The sequence below is a fragment of the Clupea harengus genome, unplaced genomic scaffold, assembly GCF_900700415.2.
Source record: "Clupea harengus unplaced genomic scaffold, Ch_v2.0.2, whole genome shotgun sequence".
Taxonomy (NCBI): Eukaryota; Metazoa; Chordata; class Actinopteri; order Clupeiformes; family Clupeidae; genus Clupea; species Clupea harengus.
Window position 1 is genome coordinate 21,293 of NW_024879771.1, and position 19,130 is coordinate 40,422.

Genomic DNA, 19,130 nt, shown 5'->3' on the forward strand with positions numbered 1-19,130 from the left:
ACCTGTAAGCTTCCCCGTCTGTTAACATGGTCTGGCTGTCAGGGTTTCAGTCGTCCCCCCCCCTCCCTCCCTCTCTCCCTCCCTCCCTCCCTCCCTCCCCCCATTGACACTTTATGCCAGAGGACCACTTTTCTCCCAATAAAAAAAAAAGAAAGCTGGGCCTCCTCAAGCAGGGGGCCTCTTTTCCAGCCGAATTCTTGATTCCCCAAGTGAAATGAGGCATTAAAACAAGACTACAAAAAAACCTCACCATGTCTTCATACACTGTGAGGGGGGTATACCCCCCCCCAGAGCCCAAGACAACCTCTAAACCCACCTATAATGTACCTCAGCTTCCACTGCTGCCTTTATTTTGAAAAGCAACAGTTGCAAGCTATTAGTTAATATATAAAAATAAACTCACTAACTGAATTGCATAGGCCTTTGTGCTCCTGTGTGTTACAGTACCCAGTGGAATAGACGCTCCAAAATAGCACTGCTCAAAAAGCCTTTTCTTCCCACTTCTTTTCTGACTGCATAACGTATGATTTAGATCACATAAGGAGGGGGGGGGGGGGGGGGGGGGGGGGGGGGGGCGCACGGATTGAATTCATGCAGCCTGGATTCCATTCAAAACTGAGAGAAACGATGCAATTCCCAGGACGTGACTTGCTAAATCACTTCGTGTGTCGCAAAGAAATATGTTTGAGCTCACAAAACGGTCTAAGGAGGAGAAAAACGTATCTCACCCAGATATGCTCCTCCACACAAAAAAGCGAGCCCGGGAGAGGGAGAGGGAGAGCATAATTTGCGTGTGGAGACCCTTTAAAGCTCAGCAGGCTGACAGCCTCCATAGAGGAGCCACCTTAAGAGATGAGCTCGAGTCTCTGCTGGAGCTTTTCCTGGCGTCAGCTAAAACAAACCGAGCCAAGCTTGAACTCTTGGGCTGCCGCTGGAAAATCCCGAGTTTCCGGCATGCCCATTGGTCCCTGCGACTCTTTTTTTTTTTCACCAGTTTTCTCCTCCTCCTCCTCCTCCTCCTCCTCCTCCACCCCTGCAGCATACGTGTGCCAGATATGAACAGATCGGCCGTGCTATTTGTTGCATTGTTTAGGTTGCCTGCCATTCAGAGGGGGGGTCATGTCAACACGAAAGCCTGTGGAGACCCACGGTCGAGCACAGCTGGCTGATTGAGATAGAGAGAGTGAGCAGGAGAGAGATAGAGAGCGAGGGAGGGAGAGAGGGAGGGAGGGGGAGGGAGAGGGGGAGGGAGGGAGACAAAAAGGAGCACTGGGAGTGAGAGAGAAAAGTCAAGATCAGACTTGAGCAGCAGCACAAACTTTGTTCTCCATTGTGTTCCCCCTCTTCCTCCCCTCCTCCCCCCCCCCTTCTCTCTTTTGAAACAGAGATTGCAATGTATTTCATTAGGGATTCATTTATTTTTTTAAGAAATCACTAGATTTGTTTTTCCGTGTCATGAATGTCATGGTGCAGACCATCCTTTATATAAGTCCATTACTCCAGTAGTATATCAGTGTGTATTTACAGTGCGTGTCATACACTCACCAAACCCTCCCACTCGTGCTATTACCATCCTTCATTTGGCCAAAGTTAATCTTATCACAGCTTGTTCTCGTAGGAGGGTTCAAAGCTGTGGTTTACTGTCAGCCCGTGTTTTGATAACACATTTAACTCTAAGAGGTTATGGTTATTATCTACATTTATGTGCCTATCTTCCATTTGGGAACCCATTAGAATTTTTGCACAACCCTTTCCTTGTGATAACAAAGTCCTTGAACTAGTCAGTGCACCACCTAAAGAGCCCTCTCCGAGCGTCTCTGGTTTCATTTTCACATGTTCCACGCCCTGTTTTTTTCTTAGTGACCTTGGATTCTACGGCGCTGAGATGTAGTTTCATTTTCCAGTTCATCTTCCCGTAAAAGGCAGATAGGCACACTCCACTGCTAAAATTAGAGTTGATCTGAATCTTTGGTTAACACTAAGTACCTGATTTGGGACTCGGCCGTGTGTGTGTCTGGGCCATGGTCTCGTCCATGTGTGTGTCGGGGGGTTTTCTGTGCGTGGCTTTGTGGGTCGTGGCCGACTTCATCTGAACCTCATTATAGCCACTGATCAAATCGCAGCGTGACATGTTTGGCCCAAACAAGGCCGGGCCGAGCACTTATTTGGCAACTTTGCACTTATTTGGCAAATTGCTCGCAACTGTCCACAGCTCCACCTCGGTTGCACCACAGGCCTGTGTGTCAGAAACCACAAATTAGGGCTCCAAACGAAGACGTCTGCAGACCCTTACATGACAAACGGCACGCTGTGCTCTACAAAACTCGCCTCCATTGAAAAAGCCAGATATTGAACTGAGTGGGGGGAAGACATCTGCCTAGTATAAGGATTCTGGATCTAGAACATCTTGCAGTGATATTACCGTGTAATAACAGTGGACTCCGAGTAAATTCCGAGTGTCCAATGCCGCAGTGGTAACTATGCCAGAGGGGCAGTGTGAGAGTGGCGGAGTGCGGCTACATGCCTTCTGTCATGGGCCCTAAGATCGGCCCCTGGGTGGAGAGAACACATCATCGTTCACATTACACCCCCCCCCCCCCTGTATGAAACGGCTCAGTAATACCTGTCGCACTTCATCATGTTCTTCCCCCTGTCCGTGAACAGGCAATCATGACTCAAATTGCAGCTCTGGTTCCGTGGAGACTGGGACTGAGACTGGGACTGCATATTCAAGAAAATCAACTTGTAGTGGATGACCCGATGAATAGGGAGACGTTTTAGAGTTGTAGCGTACAGTATAGGGGGTGGGGTGGCCTCTGTCCTGTATGTAGATGGTTTTTCTTCCCTTTTTTGGCTGATAGGGAGGGGAAATGCCCGCTTTCGCTCTGTCCTGTTTGATGGATTCAAAAGAGGCCCCTCTGAAGCTGTGGGCAGAGGTCGAGCAGAAACTGAACACTTCAGCACAATAAATCAGATGACGAAAATACCCCCACCTCTTAAAAATACAACAGCGAAAAACAATAGGGCCAAAATTCCCCCCTGTGGACATTCATGTGGGGGGATCAGATTTAGCCCATGTGTTAAATATTAAAACACAGAACCAGACTTGTGGACTCTGTAGTCATTTTCATTGGGATAAAAAAAAAAAAACATTTTGGCCAAAATTATGGTATTTATCTAAACACATAAAAAAATAAGAGGAAAGGCAGGAAAATTGAATCCAAATTTTTAAAAGATGAGACGACCCAACTGTAGATACTTCCTGCTGAAGTGTCAGTTGCTGAAATATTGGTTTACTGAGAAAGGAAACAGTTTTTTTTACTAATGGCAGCAGGAACAGTCTCGCAAGGTTTAGGAGAAAGGACTGTGTTCCTGCTCGCCGTTTCCTTGATCGCCAACCTCTGCTCCGCCTCCATGTTTTTTCATATGTACTGACTGAAAGAATTCATCTCTAGCTTTTGTCTAGGACCTCTGCAGCGCACGCGATGGTCAATATGACAAGCTCACATACAATGCAATACATCGGACTTTTATTGTTGGCAGCAATTCTTCTGCAAACCATCGCAGTCGCAGTGACTTTCATATACTTCAGCAATGTCCTAACGACGGTAAGATACAAACGTTTTAGTCGTTCAGCATGTACTTGCGTGTCAAAAAAGTATGCGAATTCTCTCTAACCAGCAACTTTTCAAATGAAAAATGTAATTGTAGATTTCTGACTTTAGCGGGCTCTTCGAAAGCGAGATAGCTTATGTTTTACATTGCTCAAATGTTATATTTGTCATTAACATGCATTTCAAAGAAAATCAGCCTACAATGGGTTGGGGAGGGGGAAACTCAGTTACTCTGCAAAACGCACCGTCCGATCCAGCGCTCCTTGAACTTTAACTGGATCTTTTCCAAGGTGGAGGGCGCTCAGTGGACCCTAAAAGAACTAAGCAACCACAACGAATTGGATTCTCAACAGAGCCAAATTAACATCTGTTTTATGCTTGTCTTAATCACATAGAGAGTAAAACACGAATGGCAGATTTGATGGTAACTTAATCAAGACCCATTGTTCATTATGCTTATTTACCTGTTTGAGAGGTTAATGAGGGATCAGAATGTGTTACTCATTGTTTTCTGTCATTGACTGCATTATATGATACCTTTGGAACTGAGACTGTTTCTTCCATATTTTATGTCTTATGTAGCCCGTTAACAAAATGTAGCCCAGAATGTTCATAACAGGCCATTGTGTATTGTAACAATAGAAAATTGTCTTTTAACTGTTATTCTTGGGTTAAGGTACACTTACAGAGTTGTTACAAAGTGATAGCAAATCGATATCTCACCCTGATTTACAGATGAAAGAGACGTTCTCCAAGAGCAGTGTATCATGTTTGATGCGCGCCAACCTCAGAACTATCAAGGGTATCGATCCGAGCGCCTCAGACGTTAAAGACGACCCCTGCTGGCAAGTCACGCAACAGCTGCACTTCTTAATCGAGAAGGTATCAACTTCGCAGGGGTGCAGAATGTGTTAAAGCTAGCCAAGGGATGCACAATGAAGCCATTTACCTCCAGTATACAGTTACCTTTTTAATTAAATGAGGAATTCGTTTCTTGGTCGTTTGAACTTGCTTGTGAAAATGGTTTAAAATGACATAGAATCATTGTGCAAACATTTCAGTTTCATTTAGATCTGTCCCATTGGATTTGTGAATCAATTCTCTCCATTCTTTCCAACCCCTTGCAGTCAATGTCGAACCGTTACCAGAAGGAAATCACCTCTGCCATTAAAGGTATCAGCATCACCGTCCAACATGATTTTTGCACAATAGTAACTCTGGTTGGAATTCTTACCTGGTGGGTTGAACTTCTTTTTTAACATAACTGTTCATTTCCTCCAGATGAAGTGACTCGCATGCTGCCGTCTCTGGTAATCCAAGACCAGGAGACGGCTCCCCGACCCAAGATTGCAGCTCATGTCACTGGCAGTTTGCCTCCAGAGACAGACAAAGATTTAAGAGGTAGGTTTTCCAGAACCAATCATTTCAAACTCATTTTGTTTCGCACTGGTTCTGATAACTCACAGCACAGGCACTGAGAGGTGTGGTCTACATTCGACTCTTTCAAGTGTATTGCCTACTGGGTTGTGTACATTCATTTCAGCTTGATTTTACAGTATGGTAATTGTTTTCAACAGGGTTGAAGGGAATGTTTATAAGGGTTTTTGGTGTTCACAAATTCTGCGGTTCACAAATGAAGTACACTTGTTATCCTTCAGAAAAGGAATGACTGCTCTGTGATAGAGGAATGCTTTTAGCTAGTGTTTACCCCTTCTGAGATTTTATCATCCCAACATGCATGGGTCAAAACACCCACAGAGTCCTTGGGAGGATTAAAGTCCAGATCTCTGAAACAGTTTATGGTTTTATAGAGTACTAAAACTTGAGACATCAAATCTGGCTGTGTAAAATGCAAGTCAGCTTTTACTGCTTAGCGATTGTGCACAGTCAGCATTTATGATACTGTTGGCCATGGCAAAGTGAGGAAATGCAGGTTTTGCTGATAATTGCAAACTATGGGAGTTATTATCCGGGTCTAACAATTTCTTTCTTTTTTGTGCAATTTGCCTTTCCTGCACATTAGCCCTAAAACAAAAAAGGTAGAAAAGCCGGTGTGTAATTGGAGAAATGGCTTTGAAACGTATATCCTTTCTCTGTCTACTGCCAAGCTTTTAGACAATGGTCCTTTTTTTCTGACAAGCCCTACCCATAATAATAACCCTTGTTTTGGCCCCAATGCTGCAGGTCCTCCTAACAGGAAGGTCCAGGGCCAGAAGATCCAGTCCTGGGAGTCTGAGAAAGGCCTGGCCTTCCTCCAGAACGTGCAGCTCAGTGACGGAGAGCTGGTAATGCCGCAGGCTGGTCTCTATTATATCTACTCGCAGACCTACTTCAGGCACATGGTGTCCCCTGAGGAGGAGGAGGAGGACGGCGACGAAGAGGAGGCGGCACGGGAGAATGCCGGGAGCTCTGTCCGGGGAAAGCCCATGCTTCAGTACGTCTATAAGAAAATGGGCTCCTATCCCGTGCCCATCCTGCTCATGAAGAACGCCCGCACCACATGCTGGTCCCGAGACACAGAGTTCGGCCTGTACTCCATCTACCAGGCCGGGCTGTTTCAGCTTGGCGCCGGGGACAGGGTGTTTGTCACCGTCAGCAACGTGAGCACGATCGACATGGATGAAAAGTCGAGCTTCTTCGGCGCCTTCTTGGTCAGCTAGACCACACGAGGCACAGAAAGTGGCGGTGCAATGTTTCAGACTTTGCTTTGAGCTTCTCTGCTGCGATGACCCGCTCGGCTGGCTGGCAGGCAGGCACAGGTTGCCGTTCGTTTGTCTAGCCCCCTAGGACACACCGGTGCTGCGGTGCGACTCTTGAGTGGCTGCAGGCTTATGAATCAGATGTAAATGTGTGCTGAACAACATTCCCAGATGAAGCGCTGCAAATAGAGTGATGATTGTAAGCACTTGTTACACTCCCTACACCAGTGACTCCTCTGCTGGTTTGGAAGACTATATTTGGAAGCTGAAATAGCGAGGGGAGATAAACTTCGGGTGCAACTCACCCCCTTTTCCTGAGACACTGTGGACTTGTCTGGGCTTGCCGGGTAGTTGTGCAAGCAGAGGGGCCACAGAGGGGCCAAGGTGGTTGTCTCTCCCCACCGGAGATGACAGGGGTGGGGCAGACCAGAGATCCAAGGTTCTGCCCTCTGTTGTTCGGGAGAAGCACGGGTCACATGATGTGATGCCAGAACAGGAAAGTCGGACACCAGCTCATTTTCCAGTGAGTGTTTCCTCTCCTGTCTGCCTTTTGTCCCAGAGCAGAGAATCTATGTAGCAATGATTAAAGACTTTTTGTATGTATGCAAAATGCAGTGCTAATACAAAAAAGTATTAGGTAGCTGTATTTCTTTTAGGGTTGAGGAATAAAATGTGAATTTGTACCTATTTCTCTGCTCACAATGTGTAAACCAGTATGTATTTTTCTTAAATCATGGACTCTGATATGTCTTGTTTGTATTTGATTTTGATTCTGAGGAATTCCTATTTTGATACAAGATATTATGAGGGAAATTTTAGTTCACCATTAATGCTTCAACCTACCTGGCTCTATCTCAGTAGAGGAAATCTAATAAGCCTGAATGTTGTTAAGGGTGCGAATACTGTGAGATCCTCTTCCATGTTAATTATGAGGAATACAAATCTTTTTTCTATGAAAACCCTTCTGCCATGGTTCCAATTGATGGAAGTTAGATATAGATGGTTAGATATATTTGTTACCTTTTATATCACAGTCCAACAATAACTGTAGTTTGTTATCAGTAAGGAATAGCTTGGGGGCATGAATGCTGGTATTGTCCTTTCACAAATGTAAATATACACACATAACAGCTAAGATAATTCATCAAGATAATATGTTTTTTTTTTTTTTTTATGTTGTCACACCACATTAAATAAAGTTTGGACTGAAGCTATTTTGTGTTCCTGGTTTTCACTGTTTAATTAACCACAAAAAATGAAACACACATACAATGGACATTTAACTGAAACAAGTGTCTGTTGCAGAATGCCATGTAATAATGTATGGAACATGGACACCATTAAGAAGTCATGCAAATGAAAAGACCTTTATGATTGTACTACATATTTTAAATAAAAAAAAAGTGAAATTTCAATCGTTTGCTGGTTAGTCATCTGTAAAATTAAAAATTATTTAACTAGAAGAGAAAATCACGAGTCAGCTTATAAATCCCACTTCTAAAATACCATAAACAATCTCATAAACCTGTAAATGGTGCGAGTCTTGCCCCTCAGGCAGGTATGGCCTTTTTAATTGTGGTCACAGAACACATCACACCGTATAGGCACCGGTTTCATAGCTCTTGGCAGTGAGGTACAAGCTTTTATAAAAACGCTAATTAAATTTACAGCCACTGAATCAGAGGACAAAAAAAAGCTGGCATCCTTTCAGGTAGTCATAGAGGAATCTGTTCTTACTCACCAGGGAGGCGATGCAGCGATCTATATGTTCATTCAGGGAGTTCAGAGTAACTTCTGTTGATGTCAGAGAGGATACACATTACAAGTTGGCTCTATAATGTCCACAGCGGCATTTGAAACATGAGGTTATTATGATATAAATATTTTGTGAATAATAGAGACTTCCTCAGATTGTTGGGGAGAGGCATAGGTTATCTGGCATCGGTTCATGCCAAAAATTCTCCAAAGTCTTGCCAAAGCCTTCCTGCCCTGACGGGGCTTGACTGAATATGCTGCTTTGTGACTCGGATACCTTCTGACCCCTGTTCAGGCCAAACCACTATATGACTCTTTTTAATTGAAGACAAGAGCACGCACGTTCGGCTTCTCGAAAGTATGCACATTCGGCCAAACATCATTGATACATGAAACAGAAGAAGGGATTTAGGGATTGGACAGGAACTCACTGGAGAACAGAACCAATTTGTCTTTATCACGGGTCAATGGTTGACAACTCCCCAGCGGATTTTGGCCAAATAAAAAAAACTTTTGGCCTGCACATGCAAAATCCTTCAGGGTAGGAATGAAGTCGTACTTCACTTACCATAAGAGAAGGTATGGCAGACAAGAGATTTTGATGACGGTGATTCCTGTGGGGTTCATGTAAATGTCACTGTATTATTTTCTCCTCCATTAGACTGCTTGGACACAAAGCCTTTGTTTGATCCCCGACCAGAGGCTGGGGTTGGTGAACTGTAGTCGCCACAACCAATATGGATATTGTATGAAAATCTTTAATTTGGTGTTTTCAGCCTCGGTTTTAACCCTTTGGGTGTTTCCAGCTTGCCATGGCTGACATGATAGATCTGAAACCTCTACAGGTTACTGTTCGATCTGCACCAAGCATGTTCTGGATGGAAGCCCAGGATCTTTGAGCCATGACCGCCAAGAGGAGGCTCTCAGGACACCTGCAGACACTGGAGCCCAATGTCGCTGACTCAACACCAAGAATGTTTGGCAGGGTTCCTTCCTGGCAGTGCTCGCCTCCTCAGCGCTGCATCTGAGGATGGTGGTCAAACGCAGCTACAGCTGCAGTCGATGCTACGCACACCACATCTGCACACACTACACACAAGAAAATCCACTCTTAAGACTAGCTTACTATTTGCACCAAAGGTCTTACACGTGGTTGTAAGCAAGTGTGTCATTTCTGAGACTGTTGCATCAATGTCTAAATGGCGTTTAGATCATTCCAATTGTCTTTCTTTCTTATATGTTCAACCCAATTCAAACCCAGGAACCCCTCAGCTCCCTCAGTCATAGCATCGTGGTGATCTGAGTAGCTACCTTTTAACAGTCCCTCATTTTTGAAAGGCAGCTTTCCATCTTTCCCTACAGATGATTATCTAGCGCTGCTTAGATAATCATCCTACCTGTTAGTAGAACTCATACGTGTGGAACTGCTGTTCGGGAGGCTCCACTGAGCACATGGTTCATACAGGAGATGATGGGACTGAAGTAGAACTACTAAAGCTGAGGCTAAAACTGGTTTTTTATTTTCGAAACAAGTTGGGCTTTTCTTTTAATGTAAAAAAGAAACTTGTTGCCGCCACTTTTTTATCTGTGCTAGATTATGGGGACCTATTGTACATGCACACCTCTGCTCAGTGTCTTCATAAGGTTGACACAGCATACCATGCCTCCTTGAGGTTCATTACAAACTGTCCTTCAGATTTGTCAAGGTGACGGCTGATTTTGCTCATTCTGTCAGTTGAGGGTCCTACATCCCATTGTTCTGAATGGACTTTCTGAGAGCCTCCCAGGAGCCGCCTGAAGACCTGATCGTACTCACTGACCCAGCATCGACCATCAAGGTCTCAATGATTTTGCAGTTGGCTTTCCTCTTCCATTTATGTCCTCTGCTTGTGAACGTCTTGGCAATCCGGGCCGTCAAATGAATTCTCACAACATAACTTGACTCGTCTGTACAGTGGTCTATCGAAGGAGGAAAAACAAAGTTTAGACACATCACTGATCTATGCGTGTCGAACAGAACTTTTCTGAGCACAGATTCACCCTTGCAGATACCATTCTGTGTAGATACAATTCACAGTGTAATTATCTAGAATGCATTATTCTTTAGTGTTCTGCTTGCTCTCAGATCAAGAGACAAATAGAATGTAACTTAAGAGACATGATCAACCAGTTAGGTTTCTTCCTGGAAAGTCTTAGCTTTCCTTGAACTCATCAGCAACAGTTCCTGCAGATATGTCACATATTCCAACACCTTCAGGAGGATCATTTGTCAAACAGTCACACATTGTCACACAGTCTCTTTTGTTGGTTTAGCTGGTCTGCAGGCGATATTGAGATAGTCCCACCAAGATCAAGACACTTGAAGATTGTGACTCACAAATCCATGTTGAATGGAGGCCCAGATTTAGATTATTCATATTTTGTTTCCTGTAGCCTAGTTTCGAATTTCTCACATCTCGGTGGGCATCACCAAGCAACCTGGAGAAAGGAAATAGAATAAAGCTTATGCATGGCCATAATTGTAGGAAAGCCCCTATAGGCTCGTTAATCACTCAGTAGTAGCCTACTTCCGAGAAGACTCCAGCAGGAGAATGTGACAGGAACATTATTTAAAAAGTCAACATTGTCACATGAATTTCCTACTGGCTGTACTACAGACTACAATACATGGTGGGGAAACTAGGCTACTTTAAGAAGGTACTGGTTGGAAAACACCAAATATCTCATTGTTTTGATAAAAGCGTGGGTGTATTTGTGGCAGGTAAATCTGTTCAACTGGCTTCTATTAATGTCAAATCTATGTAACCTTGTAAACTAATGTCAAAATTACAGTTGGTAGAATCACACTCGCTATGAGGGTCCATGTAAATCATGATACAATGACTCCTGCATATAAGAGAAGGTGTGTGTGGCATTTTTATCTGAGAAAGTAGGTGTATCTGCAGTCAGGTAAGATAAACTTATTTACACTAGACTCATAGCTTGCTGTCTTTTATATCAGCAAGAAGACATTTTATCAAGGTGCACAATGAAGCATTGCTAATCTGAGTGGTCCAATATAACAACTAATTAAACACCAGGTACCATTACGAAACTGTTACACAGCCTATATTGGCTATTCAGCCATTGTCGCAAAAACATCTGCTCTACGATGAATCGTTTGGAAAATAAAGATAACTGTTTAATGTGAACCTACAACATTGCACATCGGAAGCTCTTTCAAAATGTATTAGAAGAGTGGATAACAAGTCACCAAACTTCAAGTACCAACAAATGTATTCATCTTTCGGCTGCAATAGAACAGGCATATGAGGGTCTACCTGACTTGAAACGTTCTCAGCCCTCACCGGTGGGATATGTGCTCGAGCTCCTGGCCGATGACAGGGTTAGCTGTGCTAGCGTATACAACGTTTGAAAACATTCAAATGTTCCTAAAATGTTTCATATATTATATTGCTTGACAAACTAGAAGATGGCATTTTGATGCCGTATTATATAAATTCTGTACCCTAACAAATAGACCCAGTACGTGTTGCCAACATATTTGACTCGGCTGCAATAAGACGGACGAATTTACCCTATAAAAGTATCAATACACATTCATACGTCACACAAAAATGGTATAACCATTGTGAAACTATTGGCTTACTCATGCGTCTCAAATCTGGCTCCGGTATGCTACCAGACGTGATTACAGCATTCTCGAATGCTATTCTGCCGACTTGCGGTACTTACGTGTAAAAACAATGACACGTAACCGGTCATCCAAGAAGCAACAATCGAATGTCTTCACCCAAGATTTCCTCTGCGTGGTCCTGGAGGCCACCCCGCGAACTATGCCTTCTATATTTATCTACTCTGTATACTCGACTCAGTGGCAGTGCATAGCTTTAACATACCGGCATCAGGCACATTTTCATTAGATTCTATAATCAGGTTTGCTTAAAGCAGATCGATTGAGGACATGCACGACGGGGGTAGGATTGGAGACGGGCAGCTTAACATTTGAGCAGGTTTGGATGGCGATGGAGACTAGCCCCCAATCCTACGTAGAAGATCAACACCATGTTCACATGCTGTTTCTCATAAGTATTATAACTGACCTACTAATCTAGTCCACGTTTTATATAAATGTAATGAAAGTATAAACTCATGGACCGTCCTTTGATATTTGAAACATTTCACCAAATCTCCAGTCAATTTGAAATGTTGCCCTAAAAAGCTCCCTCCCAGTCCCGCATTTATTTGCAGACATTAATTCATGACCATGTGTCAAACCTTCATTTTTCAAATCATCCAGTGGCATCCAGTCTGCTCTTCCGTTCTTTGGCTGTTGAAAGTAGGCTGTGAAAGTGTGGCCTACAGCTCAACGGTTGATATAAATTATAGGCTACATGTCAATGCAATCGCATACAATTAGACAAGAGCAGAGCAAGCAGAAATGTCACTAACATGGCAGTCAACGGAAAGAAAGTAATAAAAAAGAGCAAGATGTGTTTTTTTTTTTGCTTTTGCTTTTTTGTGGAAATGTTACATTTATATTACAGGTATTTAAATGCCCCAAGGGAGAGAAAAACAGTCGGAGACAGCAAAAATAACTAGCACAAACAGGACAGCAACATAATTTAGACAGAAACATACTGCATCTCAGTGATTTGCATCTGTAGAAATGGTATCCTGATGATGCCCTAGATGGATCGAAAATCTATGTTAGGTGACATCCAATAAATACTGCAAATGTTGTTAATGTAACTTATAAAATAAATCATAAAATGTATTCTTAAATGGAATTTTCTTAAGTCTTGTGTACAAAAAAAGCTTTTGTTTTTTTCTTTTAATATAAATACAACCAGTCTCTACTGACATAGCAGGTACCATTTCATATGAACAGGTCTCGTCCTCTATCCTACAAACTCAATGCTTTCTTCCACTTTATGCACATAGCATGACCCACAACAATGAGGTCAAGTTTATTTCCTTGCTAAAGATCGGGCCTTGTAGATCACTTGTAGAAATTTTTCAAAAAATAACCGGCTACTAAAAACTCCAACTGAAACCTCTTGACTTACAGTAACAACTCTTAATTTCTTGTCCACCAGAGCGCCAGACAAAAACAAGAGAAAACAACCATAAAAAAAATGTTACAAGTGATTTATAGGCACAAGCTTCAGCAATACCTAGTACATTTTTACCAATCAATGTGAACTGGAAACAAAAACCACAGTAGCTGCCTTATTGTGTGGAACTCCGCCGGCCGCTTCACCTCCATGACTCCTCTGCAGTGCCACCTCACAAAGTAAAAAAAAAAAAAAAAAAACAGAAAAAAAAATAAAAAGGGTGTGAGCTGGGCTGGAATAAGGGGGCGATGGTGAGTGAGCTTGTCTTAGCGGAGAGCTCAACAGTCAAACCGCATGTCTAGAGCCTCATCGTATCCCTTGTCCTCGTGGGAACCCGCCGAGAGAAAGGAGGGCACGGGCGAGCCAGCGGTCGAGGTCACGTTCAGGACGCCGCTGGCTGGGCTCACGCTCGGGTTCCGCACCTGTATGCTGGTGACGTTGATGCCCAGGGTCAGCCGTGTCTGCTCCAGAGCTTTCTCCGGAACAGCAAAGGCCTCCAACTTTTTTTCCCCGTTGGCCATGTAGGAGTTCTGGCAGCCCCTGCATATACAGTCCAGGCAAGCCTTACGATTCGAGTAGCAGGGGCAGCGTTGGCCACGGCATGTAAGAACACTTGGGTTTTGAGTGGCCCTGCCGCACTTGCAGCCCTTCTTCTCTTGGGGCTTCTTGTAAACCACTTTCGTGGGGCTCCCTGGGATGGATGTGCCGCTGGAAGTCCGCTCTTTTGTCTTGTCCTTGGACTTTGGGGTGCCCTGTTTGGCCTTGGCGTATGCCTTTTTGGGCCCGTGGTGGTCCTGGCCCTTTTTGACGTTTTTGTTGTTGGACACCACCAAAGTCTTGCCCACTTTGGACAGCCCCCCACCATTGGGAACGGCCGCCATGTGGGGCAGTACTGGCGGCACCTTGGGTTCGCATTTGACCACGGGGGCCGAGGCGCCCAGAGAGGGGCCCTGGATGATGCTGGAGATGGGTAAGGGCTGGATCTTTTCACTGTCACTCTCAGAGCGCGAGCGCTTGCGACTGGAGCGAGGCACTCTGGGTGTGACAGCAGAGCAGGACATGCCTGAGGAGGGGTGCGAATGTTGGTGCTGGGAGTTCGGATGCTGGGGTGCCAAAACCTCAGAAGAGTCTGATGGGAGTGAAGGAAGGGAGAGCCCGGGGGAGTCCGCTGATGTGGTGTGGGTGGAGCTGTTAGTCGAACAGACAAATGGGCCGTTCAGGTTCCCCGAGGAGTCCTGACTACTAGGCTGCAAGATGGCAGCGCAGTCCTCCTGGGGGATGGGGTCAGGTTCCAGAGTTCGGAGCACCTCCTCCACACTGAGGAGCAGGGTGCCCCCGCTGTGCTTGATCTCCTCACTGAAGCCACACATGTCCATGCTGCTGGGGCTCAGCTCATCCCCGGCCGCGGCCACAGCCTCAGACACGTCCAGCTTCCCCTCGAATTTGTCCTGCTTCATGGGACCTTCGATGTCCACGGTGAGCTGGACACCACTCTCTGGCGAAGGTAGACTGACAGCGAGTTCGTCAACATTGGCGAGTCCGTTACAGCCCTGCAGGCCGTTGACCCCTAAGGGGCTGAGGGGCTGTTCGCTTGCCTCACTGGCCAGGGGCGGGCGGGGAGGCCGCACCTCTTCGGTGTGCCTCTCAGAAGTGGAAGGTGCTGGGGAAAGGCGGCTCAAGTTCAGCAGCAGAGCCACGTCCGACTCCTCAGACGGCGAGTCCTCGATCAGCGAGATGCCATCGTTGAGCATCGCCAGCAGGTCCGGAGACTCGCCAACAGCACTAGCGATGTGCGCGGCAAGAGGGGAGCCTGCAATGTACTCGCATAGCTTCCTATAGCAGTCCACCAAGAGGCACAGCTGCTTGTTCTCTGCAAACTGCTCATAGTCCTTACACCAGCTGCACGAGGGCTTCATCATCATCTTCCTGCCTTTGCATGCTTTACAAACATAATGCTGGCATGAGGAGTTGGTTGGAGCAATTGGATCTTTAAGCAAATTCCCTGAAACAGAATCAAACAGACACAGTTCTGGTTAGTCACCACACCGTGTAGTCATATAACCTAGGTGTTTTCAACACTTAAACAGACTGATGCTCTGTCAATTCCGTAACTGGCATTAAAACAAACAAACAAAATCAGGCAAATGCACGTTTAGGGGAGATTATTTCTCTAAGTAATTCATAATAAGGCACCATTGGCAATGGTCTGAAGTACTTCTACAGTACATCTGTGCTTTACACAGAACCATTAAATTCTCGCTTTAAGGGGCAGCTTCCTTAGCAACAGGGGTTGACAGGGCTGACACACGAACGCTCAAAGCAAACATCCATTCAAGGTAAACGCGCACAGAAGCGTATCTGAAACAGGAGCGATCGGTAAAATACTGTAGAACAATACATCAATTATATTAGTGTAATTCTAGAGTCGTTTGACTGAAAAATACAATAACTTAGGATTAAGGGCAGCTTGGGAAGCCAACTTAATTACTGCAACTTTAACGCAAATAAAATAGGTACAGTCTACCATGAAGACAATACAAATGACCACTAACTAGCTCCCCCCAGCCCGGACAGAAGCATAACTCATAACTTGAAGACCAGTTTCATACAACTATCACGAGCCAAAACAAGCCACGGATGAGATGTGTGTCCTCATGACTAGCCTGGCTTCCGCTACATTTGCAGTTCAAATGCTGCTGAAATAACATTACTGCAAAAAGCACGCGGCACACCAGGAGACATAGATGACGAGTGGATGCATGGAAATACCAAACGATTGCGTACGTAGATGGAATATTATTTAATTATTTTGTAAATGACGATTTGGAACGCTTGCTGGCTGTTCGGGAAATATGGCTAGCTGGATAGCTAACTATTTAGCAATGGACCTCAATTGTGAGGGTTATAAGTGGAACCAGAAATAACAAATGTGATAACATTCAACCATACATTTCAAACAAGGGTATAATACATCAATAAATTGCCACGGCATCCCTACGAGAATCCGTGTTCATTTAACTCGGCCTATGGGGGTGTGTCATCAGAGTGAAACTAGCAGGGAAGCTAAGGCTAAACACATCTGAAAAATAAAATTACGGTCAAAAACAAATGAATTCTTACCGCAAGCCAGGCAGGAGAGAGACTGCCTGAAGAAAGGTAACAGCTTATAGAGTTCGGCCAAAGCCTGGGGGTCCCGTGGATCGCACTGCAGCACCGAACGACAAGCTGAAACGTAGAGAGTGGTCGCATTCACCGGGTTCATCTCAGCAGCCTCGCGCTAGATAGATCCAGTCCTGGGAGAAAAAACGAACAGCACCAGCACCACGCAGCAGGTCCACTCAGTGTCTTCTCAGTGTCCACAAACAATCGTGTTGCTGGTCTGTTGGTCCTGACTCGTAATACCGTCGAGTACAATATCCACGGAATGAACAGAACATACGAGTCTGGCAGTTAGCATGGATGGATACAAAAAATAAATATTGCAGCTCTGGTTACAGTGAAATGCTGATACTCAATATTCCCTGCTATGTACAGGAAATAAGATGTGATATAGCTAGCTCACCAACTAGCCCAGGAGCATAGCTATTGATACACACGCACATATTAGTCTGCACTTGGAAGCACAGCGGAAATCCTCACAATAATGACCAGTCCATTTTTTATCACTTTCCCCTCTTCCATGGCACGAAATGTGCCCAAAGAATCATCATCGAACAACTTAAGAGTCAACAACTTCAGATCTGTCAAAATAAAATATTAACAAAAAATCGAAGTGTTTCAGCTTCATTAAAATCGGCCAGTCGTCCTGCATAAAATTCCATGAACAGCCCGAGTCCTAAATTCAACAACAATACATTGGTGGCGCTCTTCAACCGCCGAGCTAGGGCTAGCTTCCAATTACCAGTGCTGAGCAGGTTGTACCAAATTCAAACAGAGATCAAACATAACGTTAGTCTCGCTTTCCTCGCTTCGTTGTTGAAAGAGTTGGCTTCCAAAAGTATTACGAGATACTGTCCAGCAAAGTCGCAAGGGGGAATTCAATGCAGACACATTTGGGTAATCAGTGAGGATCCAAACGTAGACACAATTTATGTGTTATTGCCCCCCGCTTTTCATGGCGCTGTCGTTGTAAAAACAAAACAGGCCGCTTTGGTACAAGTTCTCCCTTTGTGCGCCAATGAAACGGCGTTAGCTTACCAACGTCTTAGCGAGCAAAACAACAAACCAGCCATGCAAGGAAATGCACGAGGTGTATGTTCATAACGCAACAAACAACCCTACAAATGAGCGATTAAAAAGGTTGCAATCTGTACGCCGGCCGCGAGTGTGGAGCTGCGGCTCCAGGATATCAGGAACAAAATAGGCCGCTTTTCTTCTTTTGGATTTATCCAGTCGTTTTGCCTCTTTTTTCGATGCGTTTCGAACGTCAATGTCTTTATAAGCGGATACAGATTGTAGCCATGAGCAATTATATGGTCAATTCCGAGCAAAAGAAAAATTCAGGGCGATAATGAAATGTATTTATATTTGAAAAGGCTATTACAGCTAGCTATGGAGGTTTCTCCCCTCCCTTTTCCTCCGCATTAGCACAAGGAGGGGGCGCTGCTGTTCCATTCTCGCGAGAGTTTACGATAGATCTCGCGGTGATGCTTTCACCACATTACATAAACATAGGCCAAAGACAATATTTACAGCGTATCTGCAGACAAATTCGCAAATTCATACATTTAATAGAGTGTCTGTGGATGAAAACAGAAAGACATTTACTGTTGTATATAACCTCCTGTAGGTTATTTTGAGGGTAGGAATGGCTTCATAAGAATCCTTTTCACAATGACGTTTTCAGGTTAGAAAAACGCGGTTCTATTTTTTTACCACTTTTTAGTTTAAAACATATTTTAAAGTATTTCCATATTTGTTTCTTGCGCTTCACAATAATTTGTTGCATGTCGCATGTTTTTAACATTACACATATTCTCATGTTTTCTTTGCATTCTTTTCCTTTTTTTTTTTAGGTCAGGGGAAATGTAAATAAAGGTAATAAAATCCCCAAACATCATGATTTTAAGTCAAGAGCAATTTCTCAGCGCAAGGCTATATTTTGTACTTTGAAGATAACATGAACAGAGTAAATGAAAAGTAGGGCATAGAAGTGGGATATACAAGAACTGAAATATCAATATTTTAAAGAAAGATGTTCTGCTCTTTTTATAAAGCATAGTGTCACGTGATTCAACCCTCTCACCATATGGCTCTCAGAAATATGTAACATACTGAATATTACTTAACAGAAAAGTGAAAGCGCCCATTATAATCCTACATTAAGAAAACTTGTTAACAATTAAACATCTAGGTGCTGCCGTTTCTAGAAGCTTGAGTCAGTGTGTCTAAAATGTTGACTCTTAGCGCTCATGCCATTTCTATATTGACTGGATAAATAACTGAGAACAAATATATTAACTTTTGAACAGGCTGGACTTCCTGGGTGTTCTGACATGACATGAAAATTGGTATAGTGTTTCCAGTTTCTGTTCCAACTAAGAACAAGCTTAATCATACTCTGATTACTTGGACAGAGATCGAAGGCATACAGACATGCTGAATAACAAACACACCTCTGTTCAAGTTTTGGTCTCAATATCACTCTGTAACATCAAACCAGCACTATACAACTCATCACTGAGACAGACCACAGCTAACACACATTTCATGGTCTCAGGCTGGTGTTGTGGGCTGTAGTTTTGAAAGGCCAGACATAAAGATCATCACTTCAGGGGGAAGAGTATGTCTTTAACACACTTGGTGAGGTTCTGGCATTGGATGGCTCTCGTCCCCCCTCAACTTGACGTGAACACCACTGTGTATTTTACACACAGGAGTCGGAATCACGGCCTCATCCCCACAGGCCATTGGGTTTGTTTAGAACATGTTAATTGGTTAAAAGG

The 19,130-nt window shown here is 44.1% G+C and overlaps 2 protein-coding genes and 1 long non-coding RNA gene across 3 annotated transcripts; 1 reads left to right on the plus strand and 2 right to left on the minus strand.

The window, feature by feature from the left end:
- The first annotated feature begins 3,372 nt into the window (after positions 1-3,372).
- On the plus strand, positions 3,373-7,527 carry tnfsf10 (TNF superfamily member 10). The gene is made up of 5 exons (XM_042705044.1): positions 3,373-3,608; positions 4,350-4,496; positions 4,742-4,787; positions 4,896-5,015; positions 5,799-7,527. The coding sequence occupies exons 1-5, from the start codon at positions 3,486-3,488 to the stop codon at positions 6,272-6,274; spliced, it is 912 nt and encodes a 303-aa protein (XP_042560978.1). The 5' UTR covers positions 3,373-3,485; the 3' UTR covers positions 6,275-7,527.
- On the minus strand, positions 7,528-10,623 carry LOC122130330. The gene is made up of 2 exons (XR_006151856.1): positions 10,446-10,623; positions 7,528-10,027 (listed from the first exon to the last, which is right to left on the minus strand). It is a non-coding gene; the product is annotated as an uncharacterized LOC122130330 (long non-coding RNA).
- Positions 10,624-12,879: 2,256 nt separating this feature from the next.
- Positions 12,880-17,898, minus strand: msl2b (MSL complex subunit 2b). Its single transcript, XM_042705043.1, has 2 exons — positions 16,306-17,898; positions 12,880-15,187 (listed from the first exon to the last, which is right to left on the minus strand). Exons 1-2 carry the CDS (start codon positions 16,445-16,447, stop codon positions 13,464-13,466), a joined length of 1,866 nt encoding a protein of 621 aa, XP_042560977.1. The 5' UTR covers positions 16,448-17,898; the 3' UTR covers positions 12,880-13,463.
- Positions 17,899-19,130: the final 1,232 nt, after the last annotated feature.

Coding starts and splice junctions, on each gene's coding strand:
- tnfsf10 (XM_042705044.1), top strand. CDS start 3,486: ATGGTCAATATGACAAGCTCACATACAATGCAATACATCGGACTTTTA. Junction 4,788..4,895: donor AATCACCTCTGCCATTAAAG/GTATCAGCATCA, acceptor CATTTCCTCCAG/ATGAAGTGACTCGCATGCTG. Junction 5,016..5,798: donor GACAGACAAAGATTTAAGAG/GTAGGTTTTCCA, acceptor CCAATGCTGCAG/GTCCTCCTAACAGGAAGGTC.
- msl2b (XM_042705043.1), bottom strand. CDS start 16,447: ATGAACCCGGTGAATGCGACCACTCTCTACGTTTCAGCTTGTCGTTCG. Junction 15,188..16,305: donor TCTCTCCTGCCTGGCTTGCG/GTAAGAATTCAT, acceptor ATTCTGTTTCAG/GGAATTTGCTTAAAGATCCA.